The sequence below is a fragment of the Lottia gigantea genome (assembly GCF_000327385.1).
Source record: "Lottia gigantea unplaced genomic scaffold LOTGIsca_31, whole genome shotgun sequence".
NCBI classification, from domain to species: Eukaryota; Metazoa; Mollusca; class Gastropoda; family Lottiidae; genus Lottia; species Lottia gigantea.
The window spans coordinates 2626936-2637720 of record NW_008709027.1 but is presented as its reverse complement, the minus strand read 5'-3'; the positions used below and the strand labels follow the sequence as shown (position 1 = coordinate 2637720).

General features: G+C 32.5%; 1 protein-coding gene across 1 annotated transcript in view; it reads left to right on the top strand.

Annotated features, from left to right (window-relative positions):
• The window catches only part of LOTGIDRAFT_232789 (hypothetical protein), a 16153-nt gene extending 6964 nt beyond the window's left edge, over window positions 1-9189 (top strand). Inside the window, exons 5-12 of the mRNA XM_009057838.1 lie at window positions 4126-4272; window positions 4505-4765; window positions 4907-5158; window positions 6667-6789; window positions 7386-7574; window positions 7933-8057; window positions 8177-8355; window positions 8612-9189. Coding sequence (XP_009056086.1) covers window positions 4126-4272; window positions 4505-4765; window positions 4907-5158; window positions 6667-6789; window positions 7386-7574; window positions 7933-8057; window positions 8177-8355; window positions 8612-8727 — 1392 coding nt within the window. The 3' untranslated portion in view covers window positions 8728-9189. The remainder of the gene's footprint in view (window positions 1-4125; window positions 4273-4504; window positions 4766-4906; window positions 5159-6666; window positions 6790-7385; window positions 7575-7932; window positions 8058-8176; window positions 8356-8611) is intronic.
• Window positions 9190-10785: the final 1596 nt, after the last annotated feature.

Below are 10785 nucleotides of genomic sequence, written 5' to 3'. Positions count from 1 at the left end.
TTATTTGCATTTAGAGATATTCACAGGTCTGAAGGCACTATGTGATTGAGTTTGTGCCAATTCCATCCAAAAGTCTGCCCCACCCCCATTACTGTGGACTGTGCAAAAATTAGCCATGTAGGAGCTTCGTCTTTGACTGGCCAGTCCGCCATATTGGATATTCGTCACTGGCCATATTGACAAATTATAGGAGTAAAGAGCATTTCTCCCCATTGTACACATAAATATGTTAGATTGGCATCTCAGGATTTCACTGGCACCAAAAATGTCATTTATAATTCCATAGTAGACCATTGTAAAAAATTGGCCATTTATCAAAAATTGGCCATGTAGGGGCTTCGTCATTGACTGGCCAGTGACAGAGTTAGACATGAAAATACTATTATGTTGGAATTTTGGAGATATTCACAAGCCTGAAGGCACTATGTGATTGAGTTTGTGCCAATTCCATTCCAAAATCTGCCCCACCCCCATTACTGTGGACTGTGCAAAAATTGGCCATGTAGGGGCTTCGTCTTTGACTGGCCAGTCCGCTATATTGGATAATTGTCACTGACCATATTTGAGAAATTATAGGAATAAAGAGCATTTCTCCCCATTGTACACCTAAATATGTCAGATTGGCATTTCAGGACCTCACTGGCACCAAAATTGTCGTTCATAATTCCATAGCAAACCATAGGAAAACACTGGCCATATATCAAAAATTAGCCATGTAGGGGCTTCGTCATTGACTGGCCAGTAACAAAGTTAGGCATGAAAATACCATTATGTTGGAATTTTAGAGATATTCACAGGTCTGAAGGCACCATGTGATTGAGTTTGTGCAAATTCCATCCAAAAGTCTGCCCTACCCCCATTACTGTGGACTGTGCAAAAATTGGCCATGTAGGGGCTTCGTCTTTGACTGGCCAGTCCGCCATATTGGATATTCGTCACTGGCCATATTTGAGAAATTATAGGAACAAAGAGCATTTCTCCCTATTGTACACCTAAATATGTTAGATTGGCGTCTCAGGACCTCAATGGCACCAACAATTGCATTTATAATTCCAAAGGAGACCATTGAAAAAATTGGTCATTCTTCAATATCCATATTGGCTATCCGTCACTGGCGCAAGAAATGTTGATAACTATGTAATGATTCTATTGATTACACGACTTTTTAGTGGCTTTATTTGAATAAGAAAATGAATTACAAATTTTTCGTTTTTTGATTTAATTACAACAATTACAATCAATCCAAAAAATTAGTGTATCCATTGGCCACAAAAATTGGCCGGCCACTGAAGTAATGACGAAGTATCAATTGGATCTTAGGGCATTGGCCATTTTTTTTTATGCAAAAAACGTAATACACAAGGAAATTCAAACATTGTTCAATTTTTTATTCATTTTTCTTTGTCACACTTATATTAATTAAATATTTGATGTCTATTCCTATAGTTATTCATAGGCTCTGGGAATGAAAACTCCAGGATCTCTGTTGATTGACGAATTATGTCTTCTTATTTGGATGGCTTCAATAATTTTCCTCGGATTTTTCAACCTGGTTTCCCCCTGTCAGTGATGCAGGTAAGAGGGGCTGACATGGAAAAAGCATCTAGTCGTTCGAATGGGACAATAAACCAAGGCCCTGTGTGTACGTTAACGATCCCTCGACAGCTGGAAATCGGAAAAGAGCAGGCTTATGCCGCTGTCCTGGCAAAATTTCCCTCATTGCACCCTGTATGGCGTTGGCCGTCTTCATTAGCTCACATGGTGCAGAAAAGTAGAACGAAAAACTCATTTCATTTCAATAATTTTCCTTTCTTTCTTATTGCTTTTGTTGATGACTAATGTAATGGTTTCATTCCAATTGACTTTGTGGCCTGTAACTTTTATATGATCTTGGATTGCTGATTGGTTGTTGGATGAATTTTATTGATGTTCTTTGACCCTTTTTTGAAGTGGTCTCTTCGTTTCCCCTATGTACGATTCCCCACAAGAACAAAAAACTTAGTAAACACATCCTTTGGGGTCAGCTTGATTTTTTGGTTGTAGTTTACCATTTGCATGAATGATATCTTTTAGTGTATTTTGGCCAATAAAAACAGTTTCAATCCCATTTTGTTTTAACAATCTTTTGATCTTGTAAGATGAGTTCCCATTGAATGGTATGCTCACTCTGATAGGTGGAGCTTCTGGTTTAGTTGTTGGTTTTGCTGTTGGGTGTTTCATGGCTTTAGCTATTGTTTGGTTGACTAGGTGTTCAGGGTATTGTTTCAGGTTTATTAATACATGTTTTAGATCATTGCCACCATATAATGATAGGTTAGAGCTCATTGCCACCATATAGTTAGGGTTCATTGCCACTATGTAGTAAAAAGGTTAGGGTTCCTTTTTACCATATTGTTAGGGTTCATTACCACCATATAGTGAAAAAGATTAGGGTTCATTGCCACCATATAGTAAAAAAGGTTAGGGTTCATTGCTACCATGTAGTATAAAGGTTAGGGTTCATTGCCATCATATAGTAAAAAGGTTTAAATAGAGTTCATTGCCACAATATAGTTAAAAAGATAGGGCTCATTGCCACAATATAGTAAAAAGGTTAGGGTTCATTGTCACCACATAGATAGGGTTCATTACCGCCGTATAGTTAAAGTTCATTGCAACCATATAGTGAAAGGGTTAGGGTTCATTGCCACCATATAGTTAGGGTACATTGTCACCATATAATAGTAAAAAGGTTTGGGTTCATTGCCACCATATAGTATAAGGAAAGAGTCCATTGCCACTATATAGATTATGGTGGTTGAAAGGCACTATCCAACAAAAGGCACCGGCACAGGGTTAAAGCAATTTTCACAAATGTTAAGGTTCATATATTAAAATGGAAATTCATACTCATAATCCAAAGACCTAAAAAACGATAAGATTTTACTGTATTATTCAAAAAAAATAAATAAAAGGACACTTCAATTCTTGCACTTAAAACCTACTTGTGAACTTGGCCAGTGCTTCTATAAGAGAGTATCTCTTATAAAACTTTATACTGAAATTAAAAATTGTTGATTTATTAAAAGTAAATTTGAAATTACCATATATCCATTTAAAGAAAACCAAATGCTAGATGAACTAAAATAAACACCAGTTTTAATGCCCCAACATTGCACTGAAATAATGAAGCACTGATCAATCTAAATGTTAAAAAATATTAAAGATTGAATCTAATCAATTGAATAAAGTCTACCACGAACATGGATATTATAAAGTTTTCTATTTTTTGAGTACGCTGTGACTAGTTTTTTTATACGCCCACATCTCTCTATGTGGACGTATATTGTCGGCACCCCTGTCCATCAGTCGGTCGGTTTGTCTGTCAACATTTGCTTGTAAACGCTCTAAAAACTAGATTTTTTTGATGGAATCAAATGAAATTCGGTATGTGTATACATATTCATAAAACGAAGATCAAGTTCGAATTTGAACTATTTTGACCTTTCGAAGCAGAGTTTCTTAGTTTTCAACCGATTTGGATGAAACTTAAAATGGATGTTTCGTTTTTACCATCCGCATGCCGTGAAGGGCGTATATGGCTGTGGTCCACTATCTTTATAAAAGATGGTTATAAAAGATCTTGCATAACAATTATTACATTAACAATCCATGAGATTTGGCATGAAGTACTGTTGTATTGCGTGAAAAATGGTATAATCTGTGAATCGAATTGGATATTTAAACCAGAGGGAGAAACAGTTTGAAGTTGGTTGATCCAAAAGCTCTCCCTGTATAGTCATGATGATTTGAGGTTGATTTCTTCTTCCAAGATAACCTGTTCAATTGGTGTCACTTTCATATCACTAGGATTATGTTTGGTGGAGTTAAAATGATTTCCAATGGGTTTATCAAGATGGGGTTATCGAATCGTTGACCGTTTATTCGTTCTCTTAAAGAATTTTTCTTTCTCCTACGTATTGTTTTGGGCATTTTTCGCAAGATATTAAGAAAATTATCATAGTACTAACGTGTAAAAGTTAACCATTTATCAAAAATTGTTTGCTGTTTATTTTATTGGAGAAACTAGCAGTTGTTGAAATTATTATAATTAACATTACCGGTACTTTTTTTTTACTATTTTAGGTAGACATTTTCCAGATGTACATATTGGAATTTAAAGAAAGAGAGGGTTCACCATTGTTTCATTTAGAACATTTTATAGAAGGACATTACATCAAGTATAATTCCAACTCTGGTTTTGTTGAAGAAAGTGTCAGATTAACTCCACAGGTAGGCTTAGTTGTTATATTCCTTATTGTACTCTATCCATCTCTACAGAATATTCGGGCAGAAATGATAGTCATTCCTTCAGAAATTCTTTACACCCTTCAACATCACATGATGTTTTAAATAACCAGTTACGTGTACCAATTTGTTATGTTATTATTATTTCATTTTCATTATGCAGTTCTGTGTTACTGTGTGAAAAAAAAGTTTATATATCACTTTAAATATATTTTAGGCATTCAGCCATTTTACCTTTGAAAGATCTGGTCATCAGTTGATAGTTGTTGATATACAAGGTGTTGGAGATCTGTACACTGATCCACAAATACATACTGTAGAAGGTACTGAATATGGTAGTGGTAACCTGGGCTGTAAAGGCATGGCATTGTTCTTCCATTCACATACATGTAATACTATCTGTGAGGGGTTAAATCTCTCTAATTTTGATTTGTCTGAGAATGAGATAGCAACACATACAGAATTCCTGAATAAACAGGTAAACTTTACATTATAAAATACAAAACAGATTGTATAAAATTAAGTGAATGATTTTGAAATATATTTGTAAAAATCTGTTTAAAGCAATTAAAAGATATATTCAGAGAGAATGCAAGAGTTTGATATGATTATATTACAGAGAAACTTTGCTACAACACGTATCAGAGGATCAGAAGAGATGTGTACAAGTATTAGTTGTTCACCTAAAGAACGTGTAGATATAACACATCTATTGGCACGACAACATTCATATGCATCTAATAACAGTGGAAGTGGCAGTCCTATGTCACCTACAGTAGAAGAAGATGATGAGAGCTCGGTATTTATTGGTAGTCCTAGAACTAGACGACTTAGATATGTTAGTGAATCAGACAGTATGTCCATGACTGAGGTTAATATTACTAACACTTTTCTTTTTTCATTTCCCAACAAAGGTATAGCAGATAATACTTATTCATTATAACTCAATTATAAACTTATATACAAAATTGCTTTTGATGTCAGAAATGTCATACAAAATTTAATACATAACCTATTTATTATGTCTCCTATGTTTATTGCCATTAGAAATCTATATATATACAGCTTAATTGTTGTACATGACTGATAGCATTTATTTCTTTGGGGTAATGATACCTTTAAAAGTTCATAATCTGCAATCATTCAAAACAAAATTTAAAGTTAAAAAATAAATTGGACAAATATTGATTTCATTGTGTTGAACATATATAGCCATGACATAATGATTCTAAAAAAGGTCCATAAGGAGGAGTAGTTAAATGATATGAGTTGTCATTTCAATTTAAGCAGATTAAAAAGAAGGTATTCATTTCTCTAAGTTGTCATTTTGTTAAGAGTTAAGTTAAAAAAATGTCAATAATATTGTTCCAGTTAGGTGAGTTATGATATGATAGAACCTTTTCAGACTACCATGAATTAACTTTGTATTAATATTGTTATTTATTTATGTATTAATATACGCCTTGCACATGTTGTGTGTTATCACTTTTGGTTTTATTGTTAAAGTGTGATTTTTATACGCCCACATGAAATGGGGTGCGTATATTGTCGTCACCCATGTCTGTCCGTTCACAATTGCTCGTAAACACTCTACAAGACACAATTCTTGATGGATTTGGACAAAACTTGATGTGAGTGTTCGTAATCACGAAAGGATAAACCCTATTGAAAATCAGAAGAATCGAAAAATATTTAGTATGAGTTATTACCCTTGTTCTTGAAAATGCGTTCAATTTTTAGCTTGTAAACACTCTAGAAGGGACGATTCTTGATGGATTTTGACGAAACTTGGTTATATCTTTCAGTCCTGCGCTGAAGATTTTCCTTCTAGAGTTTTCACGAGCTAAAAATTGAACACGTTTTCAAGATCAAGGGAAATAACTCGTACTCAACATTATTCAGTGTCGCCCTAAAGAGTTCAAAAGAAGTGTATGACTGAAGGTTGAATATTTCTTACTGGTACTGGTGATTGTACAATCACCAGTATGAAATATTCAACCTTCAGTCATACTAAATATGCTAAATATTTTTATTCAAAATCAAAGCTGCCAGTGGGCGTATATTATCTTGCCTGGCAAGCTATCTTATTAATAAGTCAATAAGGAAAGGAACAATGTTATTCTAGGCTAGGGTTAATATCTTTCATTCACTTTCATCTCTAGGAACTTTTTCCAAAATCTTCACTTTAATATAGTTCAGAGAACATTTAACCACCCCATATTTTATGCTGGCAACACTTGTTATTTTTTATGAGTTACCAAATAACTTATTGAAGCAATATTTAGCTTTTTGATAAGCAAGGAAAGTGGAATAGTGATAAATTTGTAACTTGTGAGAAACAGCTTATCCTAATATTAATATGATTGATCATTTTTGTAGGAGGAAGATAGGATAGCCTTCTCCAGAGCACAAGCTGCTAAAGCCAGACCATCTTGTGTAGCACATGAACTTGGTTTAAGACGAACAGCTTTATTAAGTATTGGTGATTCTATTCTTGGAAAGGTAAATATACTGTCCCCTTAACGGCTAATTGCATTTTTCCTAATTGCACACCGACACCTAGTCAAGTGTGATTATTGCCTTGATATGTGCTCGCTAAAAAGGATATATTTTACTACAGACCTTATATTTTAATAAGAATGTGCGTCCTGCAATATTGCCATTTGCCATTAATCACTGAGAATTTTTACCAGCTTGTTCACTTGTCCTTTTTATTGTCAGAAAACCTTCTTGCCCGTTGCAGCAAGATTTTTGGTTTATAGGTTAGTTAAATCTATAATAAAATTGCCTCCTCTGCATTTTTAGCATAAATAGAGGTGAAGAGTTCAATCAACAACGAAAGTCAGGCAATACCATACCTAAGAAAGGGAATTTTCGAGAAGTCATTCTTTTCCTCTAAAGTCAAGTTATAAGTACATTTAGATGATAATAACAGATGTAGAAATATTGTTATTTACATCATTTCAGTCTGTCATTAATTTCTTATTATGGTTTTTTGCTTCAAGTCTTGATATTAAATAACACTAACTTATTATCAAGGTCAGCTCACATAGATATGGCCACAAGATATCAAAACTGTACTAAGTAATTTATTTTAGATTCATCATGAAATGGCTAAATATCATGAAATAGGAAGATTTTCTGTTGATCCTGAAGTAATAGACTGGCCTTCAGCATTATACCATGAAGAACATGCAGCACAGTTAGGTGTATTGGAGGCTATATTAACTATGGCAAGGTTATATCTTGGTTTACAGAGAGATGTCTTAGTGAATGCTGAAGTTGAGGTATTAATATTCTTTTAATCAATAGAACTCAATAAAAATGATGATAAAAATGAAAATATACAATTTGGGAATTTAATTTATTTCATTCAATGTGTAATATTTACATTTTATTGTCACATGCAACAGTGAACCCATGTGAAAATTTGCATTCATTTAAGGATTAAATGTAGATTTTTTGGCATTCATTGGTTGATGAACGCAGAATTTTCAAGCGACTTTGCCATTCATTCGAATTAACACGTGAAAATTCAGCGTTCATCAATCAATGAACACAAAAAAATCTACATTCAATCCTTAAATGATATAGGTGAAATATCAATTCCCTTAGTTTTATAATTGATTGATATTTCTGTTCCAGCAATCAACAGAAAATACCAATATAGGACTTGATTTTATGGGACAAGCAGCTCAGGCTGGTGATAGATTTGCCATGTTATATTTAGCCAGGGCTTATGAAACAGGAGATAACCTTGGAACTTTAAGGTAAAGATATTTAAATATTATGTTACTATTAGATAAATTGATTGTAAGGAACTGAATCAGATTACTATTCTATGTAAAATACAGACTAAGGTTTTTAAAATGATATTAATTGATTATAGATCAATGTGCTGGGAAGATGCTGCTCACTGGTATCAAGAGGCTCTGGAAACAGAAGATAATGATGAAAGTGGTGAATATGATTCTACCATGAATGATCCACCATATAGTATTCAAGCTAAACTAGCAGAGCTCTATAAACAAGGTGGTCATGAATTAGATAAGGATCCACAGAAATCAGGTAATGTACAATATATTGAGCATGGGTTTCACATATAATTTCTAGCAGTTTATGAGATTATGAGTATGCTCAGTTCAGTTCAGCTGTCATAATAAAAAAGGATGGGCCATAACTAATACAAATGTGAAGATTGTATTTAAGGGGTGTATCTGGAGAACTGTGTTTGAAAAAAAGGACCCTGTCAGATGTTTTTTTGATCATTAGACATAGTCTTCAGCCAGAAATTCAAAAGTGAAATAATTTTTATCATTTGTAGGAGATCTATATAATGAAGCAGCAGAAGGAGCAATGGCTGCTATGAAAGGAAGATTAGCTAATAAATATTTTATGTTAGCTGAAGAGGCTTATGCTGAAGTTGAGGAGGAGGAATAATGTGTATAATCTATATATAATACCATAGTTAAACCATCAATATTTAACCACTTACAGTACATTAGATATACCATCCAAATTTAATAAAACCATAGTAAAGCTAAACCTTTATTGGTTTCAAGTATAGAAATTTTACCCTAATTATCATGACACATAAACAGATCAATAACCGTATAAAATAATGTAATATTCAAATTAAGTATTAGTCTCAGACTCTATTACCATAATGTGTATAATATCAGTAATTTGTTTTTGTTTTTATTTTCTCATTTTTGATATGATATCCTTTGATAATTTTGTATTGTTGCATCATTTGAAACAGGTAGTTTTGTCTGTAAGTCAATTTTATTTATTCTGAGTGAACCAGAGTGCATTACATACAGTTTTTATGTTTTTTTGATGTTGTTTTGATGTTGTTTTTTGGGTGATGTTGGTGTTTTGATTATTGATAATTGTTATAGTCCCTGTTTCTCATTCTATATGTTTATAATAGATGAAAATAAGACTTGAGTTTTCATCATTCATTGCATTTTCAAGGCATATATAAGTATCAGTGGTTGTTTGTATTATTGTTTTGAATAAAATAGATTGTTTTTAGCACCATGGAAAAAGACCAGTCTTAATTTTCATGGACATTTTTGTTAAATTAAATAAATGACTAGCTGATATATAGTTTTATCTGCTGGAAATATAAACCATTTAACATAAACTTTATCTATAATCATTTAGTGTCTGTAATTCAATATTTTTCATATTAGTTCAAACTTGTCCTTAACATTAAATTTCTTATGAGAATTCCTTTATTACAGGATTTAAAGCTTATTAGCTTCAGTAGTCAAGGTCATCATATTATATGAAAAAATAAGGAATATTCCTTCTGAGAAAAAGAAAGCAGCAGAATTTGATAGATCAAGGTTATCATAATAAGTATTGTCATAATAGTTTATATGTATGACCATAGTGTAAAATGATCTTCAAACTATTTCTTATAAAGGAGTTTATTTTAATGTAGTGTCACTTATAGACTAGTTTTATGTGATGGCATGTTTGAATATTAGTAGTATGTACTGAAACTTTATTTTAAATCGTGATTTGAGACAATGTGAGGTTATGGCTTTAATTGGCTTTGTGGTACAGTTTAAGATACAGTGTTTCTTTGAAGAATTGAAATATTGGTCTTGTAAATTTGTGTAAAAATGTATTTAATGCTATTGGGTTTGTGAATTTAATTGTATCTCTTAGCTCTATTTACCTGTCATGATGTGATGTTAAAAATAATTGATATGCAATGGTGTTGGATTGTTAGTGGATTCAGTTTTGTCAGTTATTTTATTTTAGGCAGTTTTCAACCATTTTTTAACACTTACATAATTTGAAATTAATGTGAAATATTTTAATTGTTATAACCACATGTTTTTTAATAAATGTTCTTATCCAATATCAGAATAGTGCTATTTAAATGAGTCTTTCTTTTTTGCTTTACGTGAATATTTCTAAGCATCAATTTATAATTTAAGTAATCAGGCCACTTTTTCACCCTTCTAATGCAACAAAAGCAGCCTGCTGAAATTTTAGAATAAGGCTTCAATACAATATTTTTTTCTTAAAATGAAAATAAGAAAAGTGTAATATTACAACCTTTACAATAAAAGCTAAATGTGTCACATGCAGATATTAGAAGCACAAGTTTATTATGTTTTATAATAATATTTGATATAACAAACAAGCAATAAGCTTCAACAGAAGTTTTTATAGCACAATTTGAATATTTGGTAGAGAAATAAGGTGCTGAAACTATAATAAATAACTACAGTATGAATGGTGATGGTGTTAATGATAAATGTGGTATGGATGTTAAAAATGTTCTTGTTTTGTTGAAAAACCACTTAACAAATGCCTTTATGATTTAACCTTTTAGCCACATGGGTGTGCATGTGTTGGGGAAGAGGTATTTATTTACATCCTGGAATGGTTCTATACCTAATCAGTCCACTTAATTTTGAGGTAGTGTAAGTCAGGCTGTTATTGATTCAGTTGCCAATTATATAACATTGAAAC